Source organism: Mytilus trossulus, chromosome 2, assembly GCF_036588685.1.
Source record: "Mytilus trossulus isolate FHL-02 chromosome 2, PNRI_Mtr1.1.1.hap1, whole genome shotgun sequence".
Lineage (NCBI taxonomy): Eukaryota > Metazoa > Mollusca > Bivalvia > Mytilida > Mytilidae > Mytilus > Mytilus trossulus.
This window is the reverse complement of record NC_086374.1, coordinates 50,597,711-50,625,378: the sequence shown is the minus strand read 5'-3', so window position 1 is coordinate 50,625,378 and position 27,668 is coordinate 50,597,711. Positions and strand designations below refer to the sequence as shown.

Here is a 27,668-nt window from a genome sequence, read left to right as displayed (position 1 = left end):
TCGGGATTTGCGAAAATAGTTACGTAAAAGATTTGTTTATTCACCTTAACTAACAGTTTGTTCGCAGCAGTAATTTGCCCTTTTGTAATGTTAAGATTTAGTTGTAGGTTCTAATTCTATACATATTTTTTATGATAAAAAGAATTTATATGATTAAATTGAAAATTCCAACTGTGTATTTTCAGTTTTTATAATATTACTCAAACAGTGTGAATGACAACGCAACCGGTTACATTTCGAGACTTGTTTAAAAAAAAAAGGAAGATAAAAGTTAATTCTTAATGGCGTTTCAAGTGTCTAAAAAACTTCAGAAAATAGACTCTATTGAGAATAAAGAGATCACACACATCATGTGGTGTGTTTTTACAATATGTACGTACGCTCCATATCCGCCTCCATCAACCTCCATGTTGCAGAAAACTTTGACTCCATGCACATTATCTGGGTATATTGTGTGGACACCTGTCCTCTTGTTTAGTTTCTTTAAATCTGTGCAGTCTCTTTGTTGACTCAAAGGCGGACCCTCGCAAATATCTACTCGTTAAAGAAAAACATAGACTTAGTTAAATGTATTGAGTAAAACAAAACATATTCAATGTGTAGTAATTTAGTATATACACCTCCACAGTGAGTAGGTATGTACACTTGAACGGAACATTCCAACGAGTATTCATGTAATCAATATTTTTAAAAATGATGTGAAATGTTAACCTAAAGTAAACATTTCTAACTAGAATTCTTTGATTTGATAGGGAATCAGTTACCTGTTTGCAACTTCTGTCGTTACGAGGTCGTTTTCTTTTACCTTTCAAATATTTAGAATTACAATAATGTTAAAAACTAAAATCACAAAAATACTGAACTCAGAGGAAAATCAATTTGGAAAGTCCATAATCACATGGCAAAATCAAAAAACAAAACGCATCAAAAACGAATGGACAAGGACATGAAATGATATAAAATGATATAATAACATATATTATAATACGTAACTTACCTAGAACATCTTTTCTCAACGATGTTATAATTTCTGGAGCGCTCTTGTGATCTTTTATCTCTGAAATTTATGAATATAGAGTTAATTTTTTGTGAAAAACATAATTTTATATTATGCAATGCCATTTAAACTGAAAATGTCGGATCTGGATGGCCTAAAAGATATTCTTATAGGAACTTTTCTTTAGCTTTATAATATGATCCAGTGATGCATGCATGGGTTGCTCGTGCGTGAAGTCATACTGTCAACTCCATCGACAGTTGTACTATAAACTTCGCCGGATGTGACCATCGAAATGTATTTTGTTACCTAGTGCATTCAGGAACATTATGCCTAAAGTCATATATGTGTTATCTGTTTATCGTGATCTGATTTTTTCTCGCTTCATCACAACCCATATGTATTTTTTCTTCGAAGTACTAAAGTAAGTATTCTATTGAAATACGAAATAAATTTTCATGTTTACACTTCATAGATATAAGTAGATATAGTATGAGTGTCAATGAGATAACTCTCCATTCAAGTCACAATTTATGAAATTCACATCGAACAGTAAGCTCAAACGGGCCCCACCAATGAATAGTGTTAAACCATTCAAACAGGAAAAACAACGATCCAATCTATTTTTAAAAAAAAACAGAAATGCGAAACATTTATGAACCACATCAACAAATGGCTCATTTTAACACGGTCACAACATATATTTGTCAATATTTTAAAGATACTGACTAATAAAGTGCCCATCCTATAGGAAATGCGCACAGACCATGACATGAAAGAGGTATTCCTGAATTGAAAGCGGATGCTTGAGATGCGTCGAATAGTGCTCAATATGACATAATCACATTTATATATGAAAGAAAGTAGATGCAGTTTATTACCATCATATACAAACATACACCATCAAAGATAACACATAAGTGAAAATTAGTATGTTTAATTCTTAATTTCGGATTATGTTGGTCAAAAGGTTTCATAACGACGCATGACATTTATGAAATGTTATTTGAATTGTCTGCACAGGGTTTATACCATTGATAGAGAATATTATACATAGAGTCTTTGATGCTAGTATTAGTAAGTAAAAAGTGCTTCTGCATCGTCAAGATTTTAAACACACTTGTTGTTATCGAAATAATTGAATTTGATTAAAATACTAGAAATGTACGAAAATCAATGTCAATTACATGAAGGGATGTTAACAGATTAAGTGTTTTTATTTGAATACAAGCACTTCAGATTAAATAGGATTTTTAGAATAAACGAAAGTGTGTTAAAACTACCAAACTAGATGCATACCATTGTTTAAACATCAAAAGGGTATCGGGAACGACAAAAAGTACAACAACAAAAATATCAATCTAAAATTTAAAACGAAGAGTCCCTTATCAAATTGCAAAATCAAAAGCTCAAACACATCAAACGAATTGAAAACAACTGTCATATTCATGCCTAGGAACGAACGTTTCCTTCTACATAAAACGGTAAAACCTAGTTTTATAGCTAGCTAGATCTCTCCCTTGTATGGCAGTCGCATGAAATAACATTATAATGACAATAATGTGTGAGCAACGCCTATATTTTAACAGTAAAATATATCAAAATAAAAAACATCTAACGACTACTTCGATACCTATAAACGTATAGAGTCAAACAGCAACAAACAAAAGTGTGTTTAGATGGTTGGAAGGTAAACCACGCAATGGAAATGTCTATAATGTATTTGACAGACTTTAGTGTCTAAAGATACAACTGAGAAACATAACATTATTTAATATCAACGTAAATTTCAATTATCAATATTATGTAATTAAAGAAAAAAAACTTACCTTCTATAATCCAATGCGTTTGTTTAATTTGATCACTTCTTTGTAGGTTTCGAGTTCTGAAATTAAGCAATTCTTAATAATACATGCATGGTTACGCATCATGTCTAAATAAAGATAATGGCAATTTGGTAAAAGAATTTATTTTTCATATTGGTCGTACTAATTTGTATTTATTCAGTAGCATCCATTATTAAAAATGCAACGTTCTTTGAAGTATATGTCCAGTATTTTTCTTGTTCTATATAGTATATGTGTCATTAACATCGATTTGTGGAGTTCACGTTAATTCTGAGCATTAGTGAGAGTCTTTCTTCCTCAGGTTAAGATAACCTCAGCTATATTTGGCAAAAAATTTAGGAATTTTTGTTCCTCAATATTCTTCACTCTTTATTTGGCCTTTTAAACTTTCTTTGATTCGAGCGTCACTCGTGAGTCTTTTGTAGACGATACGCGCGTCTGGCGCCAATACAAAATATCTATCCTTGTTTATATGATGAGTTTATGGTCTTACCATTCGAGATAACAAATTTCTAAACTGTGGGAATATGTAGATTCTCGTAAAGAAAACATTTCTATTTATGGACAGATGCATGTGAGACAATGTTAGAAACAACACAAATAATATGGAAAATAGAATTTTACAGGTACAACAATGAAAACAAAAAGTACAGAAAAATATAGGTAGTCGAAAGGGTTAACGGTTCTGTTCCATTACAGAGGACACAATTGTGATGGATAGGGCTGTTATCATCACTGTAACGTGCATCATAAAAAGGCAAACTATTTTATATTTTATATAGACTTCTTGATTCAATATTTGTTGAAGAGTATATACATCATGGAAATAAGAATATAAAGCGTTAGTCTTTAGCTATCGTATTTACTAGGGGATACTTAGTATGTTCCAAACGCATAATCTTCTGAAAAATGTTTCATAAACAGTAAATGTTCACATTGAAACATGATCTCTTTGGTTTATTTTTCGATGAAACTTCTTAACCTGTTCTCAGTCTCAATCTTTACCTATAGATGACTTACGATATGAAACAAACGTATGGTATCTTGGAACGATTTGGCTATGTAAACAACAAAATCAAAAAAAAATAATATCTCAGTGGAATGAGATGTTTGAGATAAGGAAAGATTTTATGTCCATTCTTTATCTATTTCAATTTCAAGACAAAAACCTAACGACAAGAACAAAAAACATAAAAACTAAAGTAAGACTGGGGAACACGAACCCGCGACAAACCCATGATGATCTCATGTGTACAGGAAGGGTTTGTAAATCTTGCTACACAAGTGGCAATCGTCATTTTATTTCTATAAATTATTTTAATAAATAATATCAAGTTATAGTGCATGACACATAAGCAGATAGGTAAATATCTGTTTTCTAAACCTAAAACTCTAATTTTTGTCATACTACTTTGGTTCAATTCATAGCTATATAGATTTACAATATACTCTAACATAAATAGAAATATATCATAAAGTTTAACTTACTTTTCATAATTGAGTTCTTTTTGCGTTTCATTTCTTGGACTGATTCATTAGGTGCGTGATTGCATTTTCCTGAAAATAAAATCAGATATTTTACTCCGAACATAAAACATTATAATACAAAACAGATTTTACGTGTCATTCTTTTTTTATTTTTATAATTACAGATTATAACAACTGAATATACATAATAGTTTTTTTTATTATTTTTTTTAATTCCAGATTCAAGATGGTAAATCTTGATTCACAACAACTACACTAAACTTTGAATTCGTATTTGATTTTGACTTCTGACGTACAGTATAATGATGATATTTTTGATAAGTTATGTTTATTCATTCTGAATAAAAAATGAAGAGGATTTGAAATTTAAAAACAACACGTTCAATAGTTTCCTGCGTCCGAACCGCTTTTCTGTATTTATCTTCATCAGGAATGCTCATAGCCAAACATTTGAAATCCGAGGGATGTATAAGTAACAAAACAGTTGAAGGTAAACTTTGCCTGAGGAAGTTGAAACCGTATAGTTTCTTTATAATTTCAAAATTTATATAGGACCATTTTAGAAAGGTTTGTTATAAAACATGTCAGTATCCAAGTACTGACTACTGAGATGTTGATACCCTCGGGGACTGATAGTCCAGAAGCAGAGATTAACTGTTTTACCTTGTATATAATGCAAGATATTATTAATTTGTGTAGGATATTCTCGAAGTTCCCTTTTGGTGTAATTATCTACAAAAGAAAGGAAATTGATTTGTAATTTCATGAGTAAAACATAGTTTGTAGATCAATAATTGAAGTTCCATTAAGATGCGATAAAACTTCTTATTGATAACAACTGAATCATTATCAGAAGAAAACATGAAGCAACAATAGTTTACCAATGTCCAAATATCGTTAATCCGTCCGGGATAAAATTGCAGATGAAAACTAAATCTGAGGGAATCGAGCGAACTCCAAACGGAGCGAGACTAGTGCGACGAAAGAATAATCGTGGGTGCTGACTCCATTAATGCATCAAACATCAGTAATCTTTGGAATCACACTGTCACAAAAGGAAAAACGACACAATCGGTATCTATACAGATCCGACGACTATTCTGGTATCTTAAATATCTAACACCGTGAAAACATAGCACTTTTACGCTGAGATATGAGTGCGTGAACGTACGCAATCTACTCAAAGAAATATGTAAACGCCTAATGATGTAACTGAAGACATACTGCTGATGAGAAATGAGTAAATTACACATCGTCACGTTTTTCATATATTCATCTGTGTCAATATCAAGAAATAGACCACGATATGAAGTACTTACAGTTGGAAATATGAGAAAAAAAGCATTCAAAACATTTTTCTAATTGATACCAATGTTATAATCAAATATGGGAAAAGTATATAACAAACTCTCGTCAATGTTCCATGACCGAGAGAGATGATATCTACAAGATAAAAACTTATATTGCAAAGAACCTGAAATGAATTCTAAGAAAAACGACGAAACAATCAAAGATACATTCTCTGATTAAGGTTGATAAAATGTTACACAAACATCCTCTTGTTCACTTAAAATGTATAAATTGCTATAATAAAACACCATTACAGAAATAACAAACATGAAAAAAAACCTTCAACCTATGTAGCCAAATACCCAACACTCTCTATATTCAAAATGAAATCATTACACAATTTAAAAAAGAGGAAGTAATATGATCTCTTCACAAGATACCAAATGATACGGAAATTACCAACTATATATAAATATAAGAACAATTTCTGCATGTAATGAAACCGAACGTTGAGTAATAGGTTTTTTTTCTAAATAAAGTTTTTTTTTAAAACACTCTTGCCATCATTTTATCGTTTAATATTGATCTATTCCTACGGATAGGTCATTTTGTGAATGTATGGGCAAACAAAATCATATCCCCAATAATTTTTAGGAAGGAGCCGTTCAGACATGATTCATGCTTCTGCATTTTGTTATTTATGATATGTCTGCAACTGATAAAGCATTCCATTGCAAAAATACATACAAGGCTAAAATGTAGACGTGAATGATTTATAACACTTTTTAGAACTGAGAATACACTTTTTCAAATTTATTTAATCAAATTACGGCGAATTTTTTTTTTGATAATAGATATCACACACAAATTGCATTCATGTACTAAATGAATTGCTCATTTCTGAAGCAATTTTTTTTGTGGTATTTAAATTGAATGATAATTTCATGGGTTTATTAGCTTTAGTTAGTGAGTTTAAAATATTGTCATTCAGATTGTGGTGTCCAGTGAAACATATTTAAAATGATACCAAAAGGAATAGGAATAAGAATAATGTTTTGAAGCTTTTTTCATAGTTGTAATGCTAGGACATTTACCTTTGACGTGTATTGATGAATTGACTTCAAGTAGTCCAATTATTATAGAAATAAATTGAATAGTCAACTTCATCTTTGATAGTATGTAGTCAAAATGTGTAACTATGCTAAAATGCGTATACTCAGATTGACAAAAATTTTAATTGTCAGGTTGCGTGCATGCGAATTCAATAGAATCAGTATATGTATTTTATTACAATTATATTACCAGCCCAGTAGTCAACACTTCGGTGTTGACATGAATATCAATAATGTGGCATTTTTATAACTTTCCTGTTAACAAAATTTTGAATTTTTCAAAAAACTAAGATTTTTTTTTATCCCAGGCATATATTACCGTAGCCGTATTTAGCACAACATTTTGGAATTTCGGATCCCCAATGCTCTTCCACTTTATACTTGTTTGGCTTTATCAATAATTTAATATGAGCGTCACTAATGAGTCCTTTATGAGGACCAAACGCGATCTAGCGTACTAAATTATAATCCAGGTACCTTTGATAACTATATTGATTCATTTGTATTTTTAACTATGATAATAATATAAAAGACTATTTCTGTTATTGTGTGTACAATTCAAATACCTGAACTTTCTTTTAAAACTATCCAGGGGTTAACTTGAATTGGGTATAGAAATCCTTTGACTGCTCAACCCAATATCTCCTTCCCTCCACCTAAAATGATTCTACGCCAGTAAATTACTAGAGAACGACGTGACTACATTTTATTTCAAAAATGTTAAGTAGTAAAAGAGACAAGGGAGTAAAACAATGCATTGCTTCGCAACAAGGTTCGAAATTTTTTAAAGGTACGTTTTATTTAAATCATATTGATCGTATCCTAATCGCAGTCGGAATACATTTTGCATATGATTATCTCCCGTTTACCGTAAACACAACTACGTTATAAGTTATACACATTATTGAAATCTTGATATGCATAATTACATGGTGAGATAGGTAAGATAATAATGTAAATACAAAATGTATCTTAAGTTATTATTGAGAATTTAGTCATACTCAATTGATATTTTTATGGTTGATTTGTTTGTAATTTAAACAAAATCAATTAAACAAAAACTATGTATTTTATTTTTAGTGCATGTTTATTGCAATATACGTTTCTAGAACCATTTAAATTATCATAATTGTATGCATGCTATCCTTCTATTATAAGAAAGTGGATTTGGGAATATTGCAATGCATTTTTAACCTTGTCAATATCAAATATTCTGTAAGCACTTCTCATCATCCGTCTTTATCTTTATGATCAACGGGAGGGAATATATTTGAAAAAAACATACAAATATTCCTCAGTTGAATAAACGCAGAAAGGTACATTACATGATGACCTATTTGTTTTTAAGAATACAGTAGGCAATCAAGGACCGTAATGGTGCTGTTTTGATACATCTTTCGGCTTTCAAGAGTTACATTGGCAGCGCGTCATCCCTACAATGATCTACAATGGCTTCCGTTATTACAATTATAAATATCAGCATGTATAAATGTGGAGATGATTTTGACGAAGAAGAAGCCTGACTGTTTGATCTCTCATTTTGTAATTGTTATCTACCTCTTCATTTTTTAGTAAAGATATTTGCCTCATTTGTGTTTTCCTTTCACAAATTGTTTTGTTCTGAAAGAATGTCTGGCTTTAAATCAACAAGTTTCTTGTCGAGGTTATCTTTTTACAGGTCAGATGTGTCTTCTTATTCACAGTTTTTGTTGACTAGCGCGAGAATTAGAAGCGCTGTGACAATCAGACTGATTATTTAAAAGTTCATTTAACGATTCGTCTTCATTTAAATCTTTGTTTTATCTAAACTGAACTTCATTGTATACGAGCTTTGAATGACAATATTCGTTAGCTTACCTAAAATAGATTTTTTCGCGCTGAATAACTGCCCCTCTATTTACGTACTAAATATATTCAGAATTTCGACAAATATTGACAAATCAAAAATATCTTATACTTTAAAACTCAAACTTTTTTTATTTGATATAAACATCAACAGATGACCACTATAAAGACAAACACCCTCGTTTATTTCAACTGTGTTTACACAAATATAAACATGACTTTTGTGTATGCTCAACTTTAATAAATACATGTAGTAGATTTAAATTAACATTCAATACTTATTTTAAGTCTTACAACTTGACATTCATACACATTATAATATCATGCGGCTTACTTAAAAGCATTTAATGCATACGTGTTAAGAATATGTCGAAATGACATTCGTTATGCATTTAAAAGTATTATAAAATATTAAAACATTTGTAAAACTTGATGTCCGGAGTTTTGTTTTTATGACTGAAAAATTTGATGTAAACAATGTGAAAATAAACAACAGAAAACATGTGTGTGACCACCAGATTTATTCTTTTCGAGTTATTCATTGAGGAATCGGGTGACTTAATTTGCATATTGATGTGTGAGGTGTAACGAAAATGATTTTACTTCGTTTTGTTAGAAATGAAATTCGTAATTTTATATTTCTTTATAATAATGATATATATATATATATAAATAATCATGGTTATAATAATGGATATAGTGAGTGATTTTGAATATTATGTTTATTCATAGTATGTACAGTGTAAAATGACTATCATTTAAACTTATTTCATTGTCAAAATCGACACACTGTAGTGACTTTATGAATGTAATTATAAAAGAATTGGTAGATAATTTAACATTTTAGATTACGATGGCTAAAACTAAAAAGGACGCATTTTGGCGGGAATATTTGAGGCGAGAAAAAGAAGATATTAAATCGCTTTTTCTCTACCGGGCATGTGCTGCCGAGTTCCTTGGTGTTTTCATGTTAGGGTTTTACGGTGTTGGGTGTAACATTCTTGGCGGGGACCTCCAACAAGTTTCTAGTGTTCATGTTGCTCTCGAAACTGGCTTTTATATAGCAGTGGCAATAACCATTTTCAGCAAGGTTAGTGGTGGACATGTCAATCCTTCAATTTCCATGGGATTTTTTGTTACTGGTAAAATTTCAGCTGTAAGATTTGTTCTATACGTAGTATGCCAAACATTAGGTGCGATATCAGGCGCTGGAATCGTCTTTGCGATCACAGATGAAAAAATACGTGGACGGTTTGGCGTTATTCTCCCAAACCCACACGTCAGTGATGGACAAGCCTTTGTTTGTGAGATGATAATAACATTCATGATGCTTTTTGGAACTTTTGCTATGACTGATGAAGTGAGAGATGATGTACATGGGTTTGCTCCATTGATGATTGGTCTTCTGGTGTCAATAAACGTGTTCAGTGGGGTAAGTATTACAATTCATTCCTTGTTTAATCTTTTTTTTTATAATGCTCAATTAGTGTTAATAGTGGATCAAATATAGACTATCGTTAGTGTGAAAAAGGTAAATGTGAATGCTTCAGTAAAAAAGGTAAATAGCAAATTTATTTTAAAGTTGAAGATACTTTCTCAAGAGAGATCTATCTAAATGTCGTGAATAATTTGGAAACTAGAGAGACACCTCATACAAATGTGAACTAGTGCTCATTAAAATCCTATTAAGCAGATTTGTAAGGGGAAAAAAAAGAAAAAAAATAGAACATTGTGTTCTTTAACTTCAATTAAAAATTAAATTCATTTGCTAATGGAATGTTTAGTCATGAATAATATCGACCAGTTCTTTAAGATTCTAAATTTTCAAAATATGTAATAATTCCAAACATCTAAAACATAAAACAGATTGATTTAGCTTCTTTCGTGTGAACATGAAGAAATATGCAAAGCGGTGGATTAAATTTGTAATCAATGTTTTGAGATATAAAAAAAAAACTGCTTAAGTTAAATATGTATTATCATAATAAAATTGCGAATGGAAATGGGGAATGTGTCAAAGAGACAACAACCCTACCAAATAAAAAACAACAGCAGAAGGTCACCAACAGGTCTTCAATGTATCGTGAAAATCCCGCACCCGGAGGCGTCCTTCAGCTGGCCCCTAAACAAATATATACTAGTCCAGTGATAATGAACGCCATACTAATTTCCAAATTGTACACAAGAAACTAAAATTAAAATAAAACAAGACTAACAAAGGCCAGAGGCTCCTGACTTGAGACAGGCGCAAAAATGCGGCGGGCTTAAACATGTTTGTGAGATCTCAACCCTCCATAACAATACGCACATTAAATTCAGTTCAAGAGAAGTCCGAATCTGATGTCAGAAGATGTAACTAAAGAAAATAAACAAAATGACAATAATACATAAATAACAACAGATTACTAGCAGTTAACTGACATGCCAGCTCAAGACTTCAATTAAACTGACTGAAAGTTAATGATTTCATCATATAAACATTTTCTTTATTAGTTCTTAACTGGTGGTTATATGTAATAATTTCCTGAAACATGCCCTTTAATGGACAGATAATTGGTTCAATAAAGTATGCGTAAACGTATGCAAAACAATAACATGTTCTATCTCAAAGCATAAATATCGTCTCAAAAGAAGTGGGTAAACACATAAACGAAAGGATACCGATAAAATATATGGATTTGACACAAAAACATTCTTCGAAAATTTAATTCTACTTCTGTCCTTCCTGGACCTGTTTTACAAAAGCTGACAAACTCTCGTTTAGCTATAGTGATACATGGTTGAATTTTCTTTTTCTACTGGCTATCTTTTTGAGTGTAAATTTACATTGCGATAAGACGTGTCACGGTACTTGTCTATCCCAAATTCGTGTATTTGGTTTTGATGTTATATTTGTTATTCTCGTGGGATTTTGTCTGATGCTTGGTCCATTTCTGTGTGTGTTACATTTCAGTGTTGTGTCGTTGATCACCTCTTATATTTAATGCGTTTCCCTCGGTTTTACTTTGTTACCCCGATTTTGTTTTTTTGTCCATGGATTTATGAGTTTTGAACAGCGGTATACTACTGTTGCCTTTATTTGAATATATATGACATATTTGCAACTAGAAATACAAATACACGAAGTTGATAGCCCTAAGCAAATATTAAGCCTACATTACAAATATGTCATTAATGATATCCGACAAAGAAGTGTGGTGTAGTAAGAACAAGTAAATTTTCATTTGAATAGTTTATTTTCTTATCCCAGGAATAGATTACCTAAGTTGTTTTTGGCACAACTTGTTGGAATTTTGGGTCCTTAATGATCTTGAACTTTATACTTGTTTGGCTTTTGAACTATTTTTTTCTGAGCGTCATTTATAAGTCTTATGTAAACGAAACGCGTGTCTTGCTTAACAAATTATAAGCCTCGTAATTTTGATAACTTATCTCGCCTTTAGGGTAGCACAATACCAATATTTTTTTTTACATCCGATCCCACACTTCTAATTTTCTAAATGTTAATTTCTTAAAACTGCATATAATTTAATAAAAGAAGTGTTTATAGATAGATAAAAGATTAATCTTTTAAACGAATGCAATATATTTGTTATGCAATCATTATGTAATCAATAATGCAATTTATGGCAAAATCATGGTCAGTTCACTTTAATGAATTTAGCTCTTTCATCTTTATAGCTACACAAGAAATGTTCAGCAGGAGCTACAAAAGGGTGTCTCAAATTATCGATATGTATTCCATTTTCTCATAAATTTGTAATTAGTGTAAACATCCCTACCATATAAATGTAGATAATGTATGATTAGGTGTAAAATTTGATCTATACAATCTATGTAATCAATTCTCGTTAAAACAACTGTGTTTCACTTTTTGCGAACATTCCTTAAACGGCAATGAAAAGAGACGTCCAGTCTAATAACAGAGACAGCGTTCATGTAATGTCATGTGATTTCAACAAAATTTGTGGAAATTTAATATCCTGCCCCCTAACCCCTTACATCTGGAATCGCTAGTGACTAACAAAATATTGGACAGAAACACTCCATTTCTCGAATCCGATAATTTAGCTGATTAAAGTCCGTTTTTGAAATTGAAACGGCCCACTAATATTCATTGAATGCCAAGCTCTAGTTATAAGAACACATAAGCAGGAATCATCTGATAAGAGTGCAGGAAATCTGGTAAAAATCAAACAAATTTGAAAAAGAAGGACTGCGACGTCTAAAAAATAAATTTACATGTAGATGTCATTGTATTGCACATGTATTTTCTAGCAGTCAACTCAGTCATGGCGGAATAGTATTCACGAAAGACGAGGAGAGGGCAACAATTCATGAACGTAGAAAATGTGTTTATTCTTTAGTTTTTTATGTTGTGCCTTTGTACTATTGTTTGTCCGTATGACCTTTTCATTTTTAGCCATGGCGTTGTCAGTTTATTTTCGATTTATGAGTTTGACTGTCCCTCTGGTATTTTTGGTCCCTCTTTAATAGACATTTTTGTGTACCTATCCAGTATTGATTTCATACCAGTAATAACTGAGTTAAATCTCTGTTCAACCATTTCCGTGAAATGTTCACACCTGTGTAATAAATATGCTACAGTACACATTTTACTATTTTTTCGGTCATTATCTTTTCACTAAAGGTATCATATTAAGGCGACAATATCAAAGTTTGTTATCGGATACATTGTATTTCGAAATATGACAAAAGAATTTTTTTAAATAAAATATTAAGGATTTTTTTTTCTTTTGGCAAATCAATATATATACTAGTTGAAACTTTGTTAGATGAAGTATGCATTAGAGAATATTGAAAAGGGGTTTCCCGTATACGTAAGGCGGTTTCAAGTGACTTCAATCTCTTATCCGGCCCCATGAACATCCTAACTTCAGCTTCCGACACTGACTTACAAGCTTAAGTACGAGTGATTTTTTGTGGATCGAACCAGTCAATCAAATGATTTACATTTGTTTCACTTTCAATACCCTAACATGCATCAATCATTCCTTTTCAATCTCTAGATACCGGGTTAAACTAAGTCCACATGAATACTGGTTAAATGAGGTTAAATCATTTACTTGCAAGTGAATTCATCATCGACGTTTCTTAGCCTATTTTGACGCATTTGAACCAAACTGGATTCTAAAACTAAAAGCGAATACTTATTTAACTTTTCTCTTTTCATTAAAGATTTAACAAAGAAAATCATAATTTAAATGTTGTATGTATCTCGTAGCTAGTGCCCCTCCCCTTTGAGGGGTCATATATTCGCAATTTAAAGACGATACTATTTTCAATATTAATATAGCAACTACAATGTATTTCTTTGTAAAATATGTAGTAATTTGGTCTGCTTGAAAACATTTTCAAACCGTAGATACTAGCAATTTGATATCGTGTTAAAGATGCAAAATTTGTATATAGTGTTCCTGTTATGAATTAAACATGTTTCTATAATGAAAAAAAAATGAGGATGTATCTTCATGGCTAATATTCATAACGTTAAAATATTTAGTTTTATAAAGAGTGTAAATAAGCATTTAGTACTATGTTTTATCACAAAATATTAGATTGTGTGAAATACAATGCAAACACTCAATCCAATCTGTATTCCCCACGTGCACGTCATTTGTATTAAGGGGTATATCAGCCATGTTAGTCATTTTGTGGACCGTACATTCGGGTTAATCTACAATGTCATCTGAAGTGCCTCTTATTTTAAGACTGTGATTTCATTTAGATAGAGATCAAACCTGGTTGTCATCTACGGGAGTGACTAAAGGATCTTCTTTTATTTAGTTGTTTATTTCACTAACTAGTACTAAGTATTTGGTAGCGCTTCACTTAGTATACTATAATGTATTTATTATCAATTTCTAAATTAATTTTCATTTATAAAATCTTTTCTAAAAACAGATGCTTTTATTATGTCAATGACAGTTTTTTTTATGATTCGAATTCAACTAAATTTATTTCAAAGTGTTTGGTATGGAGCAACTGTTTCAATTGACTCTCATATACAAAAGTCGCCACTCATAATACTCATCACATTTTATCCAAAAAAGGAAATAATAATAAAAAACGAACTCCAATAGAAATTTAAAACAGAATGTCCTTTAAAATTTGGCAAAATCAAAATCTGGAACATTTTTCATATTCCTGACTTGGTACAGGCATTTTCTTTTGTCAAAATGATAGATTAAACTTGTTTAATAACTAGCTCAACCTCTCACGTGTATGACAGTCGCATATAATTCCATCATATTTGCAACAAAGCAAACCAAACAGACATATATAATCAGTATATAATCAACAATGGATGTTGAAAGAACAAAACATTATGACCTTTAACACGTAATTCACATAATAAACAATGCCATTGATTTGGATGAGAGCCTCAACCTTCCTTCTGACCTTGTTAGAAGAGGTATATGTGGCTCAATAGTGTTGAAGGCCATACAATGACCGATAATGGTTTACTTTTATAAATTGTTATTTGGATGGAGAGTTGTCGCATTGGCACTCATTACTCATCTTCCTTTATCTAATTATCAGTGTTCTTCGAACATTAAAGTGTTTTTTTTTAATAAATTAACATATGCACACAATTTATAACAAATATGTACATTTTTTGTAGCACACCTTACTAAGTTATATTATTTTTACCTTAGTAGATATCTCTTTTTCTATGAAATGTAGTTTTTATAGTCTGAACTCTACCTCCGAAATTAATAATGTTACTAAGTTGATAAACTGAATAAACATATGCATGTATCAATGGGAGTAGTTCCCATGGTATCTTAAATAAGGGTTCTAATGTAATTCTAAATACGTTATTTTTTATTATTTGTTTAAAAATAGCTTATTCTAACTTTCTTGAAATCTGGTAATAATTATAACTCAAACTTAGCTCCTTTTATGCATATATGCTCAACAAATACTAATTATTAATATTCTTTACTAATGATTTCTTGTGTTTTACTTATAACTGAAGTAATGTTGTGATGATTATGTTAAAATTTATCTCAGTGCTCATAAAAAAAAGATTAAAAAATAAAAGTCAATAATTTGTTCGGGTTGCTAAGTCTTTAGTTTTCTATGTTGTGTCTTCTGTACTATTATTTGTCTGTTTGTCTTTTTATTTTTTGCCATGGTGTTGTCAGTTAATTTTCAATCTATGAGTATGACTGTTGCTCTGGTATCTTTCGTTCCTATTGAATCTATACTTCATGACCATCATGCATACCAAATGGTCAAAATTCTGTCTTTAAAATTGTCTTTATGCCATTAAACCAGGTTCAACCAAGATTTTTTTTCCGGTACCAAGTCAGGAGAATATGGCAGCTGTTATCAAATAGTTAATTTCTATGTATGTTGTCGTTTGTTTTTGTTGCACTTTAGTGTTCTTGTAGTGACGTTTTTCTCATCTTATGGTTGACTTTTATCCCTCGGTTTTAGTTTGTTACCCGAATTTGTTTTTTCACAATCAATTTATGTCTTTTGAACAGCGGTATACTACTGTTGCTGCCTTCATTCATCTTCACTAATTTTATCTCGTATATATCAATTTATACTTTTTACATCGAGTGTCTAAAACAAATCAAAAGTAGTAAGGACCATTACGAAGAAATGGTTAACGTTTCTCACACAAGGTTGTCATTTTGAAAAAACAAAAATATTAAATTCCATCAGAAATATTCTGAAATACACTGCTAATTGTATTATCTATACACCTTGTTTATATCCTTTTTCAGTGGAACATATCTGGCGGTTGTATGAACCCGGCACGAAATTTGGGTCCAGCTATAATGACGGGAAAGTTAGACAAAATGTGGGTGAGTATACGAATTGTGTTATATCAGACCATGATAGAAGTTAAAGTTCATTTTTGTCTCACTTTCAAATGAATTGTGCCGTATTTAGTGGTATTACTAGCTGTTTCCTGAAGAAGGCACAATTTACAGTTTAAATAGTACCTGTTTCAATTTTAAAATTTTTAATTTACCTAGACCACACCCGCGGGCATTAACAGTGTGGTTGAAAGTATGTATACTGTAGCAGGCATGATGAATTTTTGTAAAGGCAATCATGACTGTTACTTGGGGACAGGACGATTTTTTCAACATCCGTTAATTTTTTTTGTTATCTATTTATTTCAATTATTTTCGCGTTTTTCCGTATACTATGCATGATGAAAATACATTTATTATAATCTTTACATAATATTTGACGGCCGTTTAGAGTGAATTTGATTTAAGTTCATAGAGACTAGCATACAGAAAAAGCGTAAATAACTGTCCTATCCCATGTACCTATGACAATTATGAGCAGTTTCTAAACGGAAGTCTTGTCTTTGACTTAAAAGTTCGTCCGATGACGGAAACAATAACAGGACGCCTTTATTTTCGTGTTCCTCTCATAATAACCCAAACGAAATAATTATAAGCGAGAGTGACAAATGCGACTATGCATGGTACCCATAGGACACAAAGGCATGATGCTTAATATGTTGTGGAAGGAAGAGAAGCGACATATAAAATCAGGTCTTTTCATTTATTAGTATAAATAAAGAATTGTATCACTGTGTTTCTAATACAGAAAAAACTTATATGTGTACCGTACATGAATTAAATTCGCATACATTGACTGTTAAATGACTGGATCCATTTTATATTCTTAGCTTTATTGGATAGGAGATCTGGTCGGAGCTGCCGTTGGTGCTTTACTGTACGATCGTATTTTCTCAACAAAAGTTTGCCTTGGTTGGCTGTCCGAAGGATGTTACAGTAAACGGGTTGATGAAAAGGAAATTCAACCTGACCTTGCTGATGAGAAGTCGGGCATAGACACACATTCAGTAATATACAACAATAAGGTTGAGGGATGCTTATCCAATCATGCGTTCAATACTGACGACATTACACGTGATGACTTTCAAGGTGCAAAATTGTGATTGCAAATTATATAAGTTGCATTATAATTCCCTAAAGATAAAACTGCATTTCAGTTCAGGATATCTGGTGAAACTGTGTAAATAAAGAAGATTTGTGCATATATAACGCAATACGTAGGATTTAATATTCTATCAAACATGTGTTCATGTTTTTCTGTTCCTTAAAATCAACTTTGATGGTTATTCATTAACATACTCTGAAAATTCCAGTATATGTGTGTTAAGTCATTTTATTTACAAACAAAATTAAAGTTTTAGCCTAGAAAGGCTAACGTGTAATTTTTAGAAAAATGAAATAGAAATGCACAAGCACTTTGTACCCGCAAAATGCCTTTTAATATCTATAACGTTTATATTATTTATATGGATAGGAAAATTGTAGTTTTATAACTAAAAGTATTTCAAAGTTCAGTTCAAAATGCATATATATATAGGACTCTGATGATAACAAATCCTAGATAAATTTTACATTAATTTTCTTGTTTGTTATCATAATAGTGAAATAGGACGCATTTTGAAGATAGTCCTAATAGATCTTTGATGTCCATTTTCAGACCTATCTTAGGACTAGGATGGTTCTAAGATTATCCTTAATTATGTCCATAGATATATTACAGATCGGATCTTAAGGCAATTTTCTATAACAGTATACAGATGAAAATACCTTGATATTTTTCATTTTAAATATATTACACTTATACATATCAGATATAGATACATGTACTTGAAATCATGCATGTAATGATGGATGACCTCGAGTTTAGTATAAGACCTTGAACGTAGGATGATTCCTTCTTGTGACCTCAATTATGTTTTGTGTGATTTTTGATCTAAGCAAATGTTTGTCAAACAAACAAATATAGCTTAAAATCTTTACGTTGATCTAAGTAGCATTATGTGAAACGTGAAATTATTTAACATAAAATTTATATTTTCAGATCAAGAAAAGATAGCGATATCTTAAATTTTGAATAATGTATAAAAAACATAATTTACATAATAATATATGAGTACATTGATAACATAAGAATTGAGAATGGAAATGGGGAATGTGTCAAAGATAGTATTACAACAACCCGACGATAGAGCAGACGACAGCAGAAGGTGACCAACAGATCCTCGATGCAGCACGAAATTTCCGCACCAGGAGGTGTCCTTCAGCTGGCCCATAATCAAACATATACACTAGTTGAGAATGGAAACGTGGAATGCTTCAAAAAGACGAAAACCCGACCAAAGAAAAAAAACAAACAAGGCCAAAAATGTTTTTTTATATATGTCTACCTTCAAGATGTTTGAGGATAATGATATTTTAATAGTCCCAAGAGACCAATATTTGACCCAAAAGCGTCGATATGAAAGATAAGTGCGTCAGAAAGGCAATTAGTGTTTCAGAAAGATAGATTTTATATTTCATGGGAAAAATAACCAGATGACCGTGAAAATTTGTTAAAGCTAGTAAAATCTGTATAGTTGGACACCTATAAATATAATATTTAGAAAAGTTACTTATACAAGTAATATTTAAAATAGACTCGTTTTCAACATTACTTGTATAGGTAATTTTAAATGTTACTTGTTTAAGTAATGCCCCTGACTGCTAATGGGTCTTTAACACAGTGAGAAAATGGGTTCAGTAGGCGGGTTTCAGCAGTAATGTATTCTAGTTCAGCGACAATAGACGTCACACTAAACTATGAAACGTATAAATGAACCGAGATAAATAAAAAATCATGCAATCTTTCAAAAGCAAGAGAATCCTATCTTGGGTCAAGCGCAAAAATGCGGCGGGATTATATACTTTAAGTAAGATCTCAATGCTTTCCCTATAACTTAAGCAAAGAGAAATAAACCAACAAACAGCACAGTAAAATTTAGTTTGAAGAAGTCAGAGTCCGATGTTAGAATGTGTATCAGTAGATACGTAATACATATATAATTATATATACTAGTATACAACAGCCTATATGATCGAGTGGTCTAGCACGTTGGTCACAGTATAATGTGATTTGGTGCCACGATATCTCAGTACCATGAATTTGAATCCCGGAGAAGATAAAGTTAAGTAGAAACTCTTATATATATGTACCTGATACTATCATCTAAATACTTTATGATACACTTTGATGTATTTGGATGTTTACATAATATTATGTAAGGGTGTATCATTATGTCATTGATCTGCTTTATTTGACGCTTCATTTAAAAGTAATGAACTGATATTTTATTATTTTTGTACAATTTCATTTATGATAACGATATTAAGATTAATCCGGTGTAGTCTTACGAAAAAATCAGCCGCGGTTGATGTGATCCCTAATAAGTAAAGCAGATGTACGAATAAAATTATATGGAGTATAATTTTATGTCAATAAAACACCAACAGGGCGACAAGTATAATCAAAAGACACCTAGATGGCAACATACTGTCTTAAATAATAAACAGACAATTTATCGAGTTGAGAATCTTCAACGATAAAGCCGGTTTTAATACATCTCACACAAACAATAGTTCTGCAACTAACACCCATCATTTATGAAAACAATTGGATATGAAATACGAAAACATCAGACGAAAGACTAGCGAGAAACACATTACATAAAGCGGTAAAATTTAGTTATGCTGTATTCGAAATGCTTTCAAATCAAATCTTTAAACAGGAACTCTCATGGCAAAACGAACGCACAAAGACAAATGTATCAAAAACAAAACTCTGAAAAGGAGAAAAATCTGCTTGGTCATTATAGCTTTCGGAGCCTAGTAATGTGTCAAATATTTTAATGCAAGGTACGTGTATTGCAAACATATTTAATTATTTGATCATGTTGAAACGCCTTATTTAACGTTTAAACCCACTGCATTTGTACCTTTCCTAATCCGATGCATGTTGTTCAGTGGCTGTCGTGTGTTGCTTCGATTTATAAGTGTGTCTCGTTTTTTTATATATATATTAGACCATTGGTTTTCGAGAATTATTTTACACTTTCGGGGTCCATTACAGTGTGTTGTTCGTGTTAAAGGCCGTACTTTGATCTACGGTTGTTTACCTTTTACATATTGTCACTTGATTGAAAGTTTTCTCATTGGCACTCATGCCGAATCTTTTTTTTTCTACATGCATAAATACTAGTAGTATCCCTTTAAAATATGTATACTTTAATAAAATAGATATATGAAATCAGATATCTGATAAATTGTTTCCTCGAATTAAGTATAAAACCTTGAAAGTAGGATGATTTGTCCTTGTAAAGTAAGTAATATTTTGTAAATGTCTTCCCCTCAGTGTGTCATAGTAATGTATGTCAAAGATACAAATTAAGATTATAATCTACATGTTGCTTTTAACACCATTATATGAGACGTGAAAGTCATAAAATAAAATTCATACTTTCAGATCAAGAAAGATAGCGACAATAGTTTTAAATTCAAATGGTGTATATGAAATAAGATAAATTTACATTCTAAAATTTGATATTAAATATTTTTAAATATTTTTAAAACATCTTCAGGCTCTTATATGATAAATGAGGTAACAGTATTTATATCTTAAAATGACAAAATCATCTTCCAAAGTTTATGTTTTCAAAGCAGGTTCCTCTACAAACTGCATCGGGAACTCTAAGAGCCACATGTACACAGGTAAATGTATGGAGAGCATGTTAATTCAAAGGTCTTAAAAAAAATCAAAATATGTTAGTTTAGCATAGCTAAGGATTTCGCATTTTCAACGGTTGGAAATAACAAAAATGTTGAATTACTCAATCATTAAATTGGTCAAATGGCTACGGAAGCCGATAAGGGCCATTCAAAAAAAAAAATTATATGTCGTAATTACGACATAGCATGTCGTAATTTCGACATAACGTGTCGTTATTACGACATCGCTATGTCGTAATTTCGACATTACATGTCGTTATAACGACATCGCTATGTCGTAATTTCGACATAACATGTCGTTGTAACGACATCGCTATGTCGTAATTTCGACATATCATGTCGTAATAACGACATCGCTATGTCGTAATAACGACATCGCTATATATAAAAGAATATGTATTATGATTGCCAAGAGACTAAAGGACACAGATATTAACAACTATACGTCATCATAATGCCCCCAATAATTAGAAAAGCCCCCGCATAGTCAGCTATAAAAGAGGGAGGAAAGATACCAGAGGGAGAGTCCCCGAATTGCTGTGTTGCAGACAGTGTTATTATTCAATTATTAGCTCCCTTGGTAAAACTCCAAATTTCATATTTAATGCAATTTATTGTTAAATAATTTACATGAAGCTTAATAAGTATATATTTGTTAATTGCATAGCTTTTGCTATTTAAATTCATTGGTTAAAGATATTTATTTATATTGTAAAGTTTAATATTTGCATCGTCGCAAAATCTTTGGATACCTTCTTTGAATACCTTCAGTGAGAAACTTAAATATTTAAAAAAATGAAATTTTGTTATTAATTAAGATATGTCAAATGGTTGTACAGACAGATTAGGTAGATAATACTATGTGAATATGCGAGCCTATTTTGCTAGCTAAGCATCCCATCTCCCTAAAAAAAAAGCGCAAACTACATGGCTTCTTGTAATAAGGGTGAATTAAAGTATCAATTGCTATAATGCTACTTTCAAACGTTCGGCAAGAAATTCCTACAACACGTTACACTTAAAATGCGACGTCGAAGAGGGTCTTTGACTTCGATTAATTTTTGCAAGTTTTATTCGGTTTTTTATATTGTTGGTTGATTCTGGTTCTGTTCGTTTTGTGATGTCATATTATCAAAAAACTACCTCGAGTTGTGGAAATCGATATAATAATGTTTACCCTTTAAGTTATTTCAACTTAAAATGCAGTACTGTCGCAAGTAATGTAGGAAGGAAAGATGGGACGGAAGTACATGTATACGGTTTTTAATTTTTTTTTATCATAGGATGTTTAACTTTCAAGTTAAATATCATCTGTCATTGTAAAATTTCTATATCTTAATTCATCCCCAATACAAATATATCTGACACTCTGCAAGTAAATCGAACATTTTTACCCTTGGTTAAATTTGAATAGAATTGTATTTTCCCCGACACATAAGTTGTCGAAATACACCCCTTCAATTACTTGAACCTTGGCTTGAGAATTATTTCCCAAGTCATCTTCAGATATATACATTTTAAAATATAGTAATCTACTCCTGGGTCGTCCGCGAAAAACGGCAAATAAAGATATAATCCCTTTTCTTTTTAATTCGATGAAACGGTTTTCGTTGCTGTTTGGGATTCGTCTTTCAATTACCTCCATTTCATGCACAAGTTTATATTGACGAAAAGTTCCGGCTTTGCTAGTACAGGAATTACTTTCATCACGAAATAGCAGGACAAATCGCGAAGTAAAACATTCCGAGAACTGGTATTAAGTGTGTTGATATTGGAGTCTTTAGCAACATGCACTATTTTTCGGCAGCAATCATTAACATCTTTCTCCAAATTTCATAACACGATTTGTTTTAATTATCATAAACATTTAATTGAAACTTTAGCACATTTAACGTCGGAAATTAGCGTCTTTAGGATTTTAGACGTTTTCAGACGTTTGGAAAAAATGGCTACTGTTTTGTAATGTATTGAAGCATTTTATTCCTTTAAGACCCAAATATGTTGTTAATAAGGAAAGAATCTTGGCATTTTTTACTCTTCGTATATCTAATTTTTGTTTTGATCAATTATAAAAAAAATACGCCTTAACTGCTTTGAAAAATGAAATATCAACTTAGACAAAATGGCTACCGATTGAAAAACTACTGTGTAGAGACGATTTTATTGAATCACCAATATTTGAACTCACATGAGGCAAATATTTTTACTTTTGTTAGATATTATTATTGTCTTACTATTTTTATTCATTTTCTACTGTAATATGCAGTCGAGTCAAAGGAAATTTGGTAAAATAACGGCTTTAACGCCACAAAGAACCGACACATGTCGTTGTTCCTGTCAAGAATCAAGAAGATCAGAGAATAAGAAATAGGATCACTATACATAAGAGTTAAAACAGTTTTTCATAAATGTAACGTTGGATGGGGACATCCGTTTTTTCACATAGCTTTCATTTTTTTAATCCTCAAATATACTAGATATTACTTAGGAGATGATCAAGAGCTGTAAAAACAAAATTCAAAACATATATTGAATTTGTTTTAATATTGGTTCGTGTTTTCTAACACTTTTATTTTGTTTTGCGAATGAAATTTCGAAGATTCTGTTTTAAATCCTAGGGGTTGTAGGAACATCGCGCGTGCCCAACGTTTGAAAGTAGAAATAGAGCTATCGATACTTCAATACACCCGTATACCAAGAAGCCATGTAGTTTGCGCTTATTAAAAAGGAGATGGAAAGCTTGGCTTGACTTGGTTGTACAATTTCAGTCCTTTAATATTCCACATTTCATTCTTCCAACATGTGTGCATCACTATTCTACGACCAGTAATGAGACAGTACAGCCCTAGCACTATGGCCCATGTTTATCTAACTTGGTATCTATAACATATATAAGTTTCTCACTGAAGATATCCAAAGAAGGTAACCAAAGATTTTGCGACGATGCAAATATTAAACTTTACAATATTAATAAATGTCTTTCACCAATGAATTCAAATAGCAAAAGCTATGCAATAAACAGATATATACTTATTAAGCTTCATGTAAATTATTTAATAATAAATTGCATTAAATATGAAATTTGGAGTTTTACCAAGGGAGCTAATAATTGAATAATAACACTGTCTGCCACACAGCATTTCAGGGACTCTCCCTCTGGTAGCTTTCTTCCCTCTTTTATAGCTGACCCTGCGGGGGCTTTTATAATTATCGGGGACATTATGATGACGTATAATTGTTAATTTCTTTGTCATTTAGTCTCTTGCCAATCATAATACATATTCTTTTAAATATAGCCATGTCGTTATTACGACATAGCTATGTCGTTAAAATGACATACTGATGTCGTAATTACGACATGATATGTCGTTAAAACGACATACTGATGTCGTAATTACGACATGATATGTCGAAATTACGACATAGTGATGTCGTTATAACGACATGTTATGTCGAAATTACGACATAGCGATGTCGTAATAACGACATGTTATGTCGAAATTACGACATGCTATGTCGTTATTACGACATAATTTTTTTTTTTTTAATGGCCCTTATCGGCTTCCGTAAATGGCTTCCCGTTGCGTCCTATTCAATAAAAAAAAACTATATATCATGAAATAATCTGACCTAAACAACACTTCACGAACTTTATGAATCTCTTGCAAAGGAATAAATTTCATCCAATTTGCTTTTGTTTGAATGTATAGTTTTGAATATTTTGAGCTGATCAACTACCCTGTACAAAGAAACGCCAAATAGATAGTAAAATCATGACACTATTGCAAAAAACAAAACTAATCTGCACAGACATATCATGAAATTAAAAAAAATGTAGTAATTTTGTTGTTTGTAAAGTCATTCTGTAAAATATAGTTCTATCCAATGGTAAAATTTATAATTTCTTGCTTCTGAAAAACTCAGAAATAGGCCGAACTGTTAAAGTCTAGGTTTGTTTACTAAGAGAAGTTTTTAGTGACAAGAAACAAAATAAATGTTATTGCATAGAAATTATTTGTCAAAAGTGAACTAAATAAACTCACCACAGATACCAGGATTGAAATTTTAAGTTTGTCTCGTTCTATATTGGATTGACAAACTATCGTTCCGGTCATTACTCCGGGTCCTTCTAAAAAGCGCCCGGGAGCGCCCGTATAAAAAAAAACGCACCCGGAGAAAAGAAAAAGCGCCCGGTGAAGGACACACAGCGCCCGGGGGAAAGAAAAAGGTCCAGGGAAATTCTACAGATAATGTATTGGCATGAGACAACTTTGTGTCGATGAAATAAGTTATGCAAATTGATTATTTTTTTCAAATTTCAGACAAGTATTTTTCAAATTTCAGACAAGTATTTTTCAAATTCAGATATTAGACATTTATAATATAGCACAAAAGCAAGTATGAATGTTTCAGTTTAAACAATAATATATATAAATACTGTTTCGAGAGACAGATAATGGATCGATCACAGTTTATGTTGAAGATTTATAAAATGTAAGACACCAAAAGACAGTTTTTTTCAAGAATGATATAAAAATGAAAAATGCAAAATCAACAGTGTGTACAGTAAACGATCATTGTTAAAATGAAAACGTCCACATCACAAATTAGAACGAAGGACTATCACAAGTAGGCAATACAAAAATATCAGGCGCAAAAAAATCATATTATAGGCAAGATAGAATAGCCTTCGATAGAAAAAATGAAAGAAGCAATAATCTACAAATATTGAAAACAAACCCATATCGGTGCCGTTTATAGCTGACTATGCGGTATGGGCTTTGCTCATTGTTGAAGGCCGTACGGTGACCTAAATTGTTAATATCTGTGTCATTCTGGTCTCTTGCGGACAGTTGTCTCATTGGTAATCATACCACGTCTTCTTTTTTATACCAACCTCTTATACTTGAATTTGCCACAAGCGGTGATGTCATTAGCAGAATATGTGACAATATGATTTAAAGGTACCAGGCTTATAATTTGATACGCCAGACGCACGTTTCTCCTACATAAGACCCAACAGTAACGCTCATATCAAAACAGTTAGAAAGTTAAACAAACAAGAAGATTTACCAACACCTTAGCAACATAATACCAATTTCACCTGTATATGGGATATAAATTTCCCAACTCCTTTGGTATTCAACAGCTTGCACTGCTACTTATTTTATGTAAAACGTCACCAGTGTCTGAGCAGAAAGTTGATAAAGCAGGGTTACAATAAAGAACATGTTGTCCTTTTTTATATATAAAAATCATCGAAAGATACCATGACCTTGTTTGACAATATTCCGTACCAACTTCCTAAAAGTGTAATGGTCTTGAAGTATAGATTTTAGGGACAGCTGTTGTTAATCATGTTCGTTTTTGGTAATATCCTTTTGGCGGTCTCAATATTTATATATTATGCCTTTGTGTTATTGTGCGCTGGTAATTTTGTGTATTATTTTCTTTCATTTTTGCTTATGTACTCTTTCTATACAGTGCCTACATGTTATTTTGCTTTTTTCTTTGTTGGCATAGTTGTTTATGTTATTATTATTATAACACAATGTTGATTGCTGTTTCCCTTCTTTTTTTTGCATTTTTACTTTTATGTCTGTTTGTTTTGCTTACATAAAATTATTGTCATTATAATGGAATTATTTGCAACTGTCATACAAGTGAGAAGTGAGAGGTTCAGCGAGCTATAAACCAATGTTTTCTCCGCCATTTTCTACATTATGAAATGTCTGTACCAAGTCAGGAAAATTTTGTTATGCTATTCTTTAAGGGACTTTCCGTTTTGAAGTTCCTTTGAGTTCGTTTTATTTTTTATTTCACTTTTTTTTAAAAGGCAGGACGTTTATAAAACAATATTTTATATTCGTCTTCGTTTGATCGAGGAAGCCTTGTCGTCTTAATATACCAAAGTGAGTAAATAAACATGTAGAAATAATCTGATTAAACATAACTGAACATGTTTGTAGTAAATGAACCAGTGGCCTGATGGAATTTTGTCAGATCTTGTTGAGGCGTTTTTCTGTATTTTCAAACATTTATTCTGGTTTCTAAAGCTAAATATAAAAACATGCATGCAGTGATTGTTACCTCCCGTTTAGTATAAAACTTTCAAAGTAGGATAAACCGTCCTTGGGAAGTAAATAGTTTTAAATTGTTCATAACCTTATCATATGTCTATATATGTCACAACATACAAATATAGCTTAACATTTAAAGGATGATTCTGTCAGCATTATATGAGACGTTATAGTAAAAAAAATATATTCAGATTAAGAAAGATAGTAATAGATTAAAGTGAAACACATTTAAATAATAATAAAAAATTAAGTACAATTGGTAAACATCGACAGTCTGTTGAAATATCATTACACCAAACTTTTGTTAATGAAGCTGTGCATGAACGATTTAACTTCTTAAGGTATAAGTTCTTTGCTTTTAAGTCCTATAAATGAGAGTAAAAATAATG

The 27,668-nt window shown here is 31.4% G+C and overlaps 1 protein-coding gene across 1 annotated transcript; it reads left to right on the top strand.

Moving 5' to 3' along the window:
• The first annotated feature begins 9,267 nt into the window (after positions 1-9,267).
• Positions 9,268-17,970, top strand: LOC134705205 (aquaporin AQPAn.G-like). The gene is made up of 3 exons (XM_063563968.1): positions 9,268-10,011; positions 16,343-16,423; positions 17,269-17,970. The coding sequence occupies exons 1-3, from the start codon at positions 9,433-9,435 to the stop codon at positions 17,539-17,541; spliced, it is 933 nt and encodes a 310-aa protein (XP_063420038.1). The 5' UTR covers positions 9,268-9,432; the 3' UTR covers positions 17,542-17,970.
• The last annotated feature ends 9,698 nt before the right edge of the window (positions 17,971-27,668 follow it).

Excerpts from the sequence above, each read along its gene's own strand:
- LOC134705205 (XM_063563968.1), top strand. The coding sequence starts at position 9,433 with ATGGCTAAAACTAAAAAGGACGCATTTTGGCGGGAATATTTGAGGCGA. Across the intron at positions 10,012-16,342 it reads CAATAAACGTGTTCAGTGGG|TGGAACATATCTGGCGGTTG; the intron begins GTAAGTATTACA and ends ATCCTTTTTCAG. Across the intron at positions 16,424-17,268 it reads GAAAGTTAGACAAAATGTGG|CTTTATTGGATAGGAGATCT; the intron begins GTGAGTATACGA and ends TTATATTCTTAG.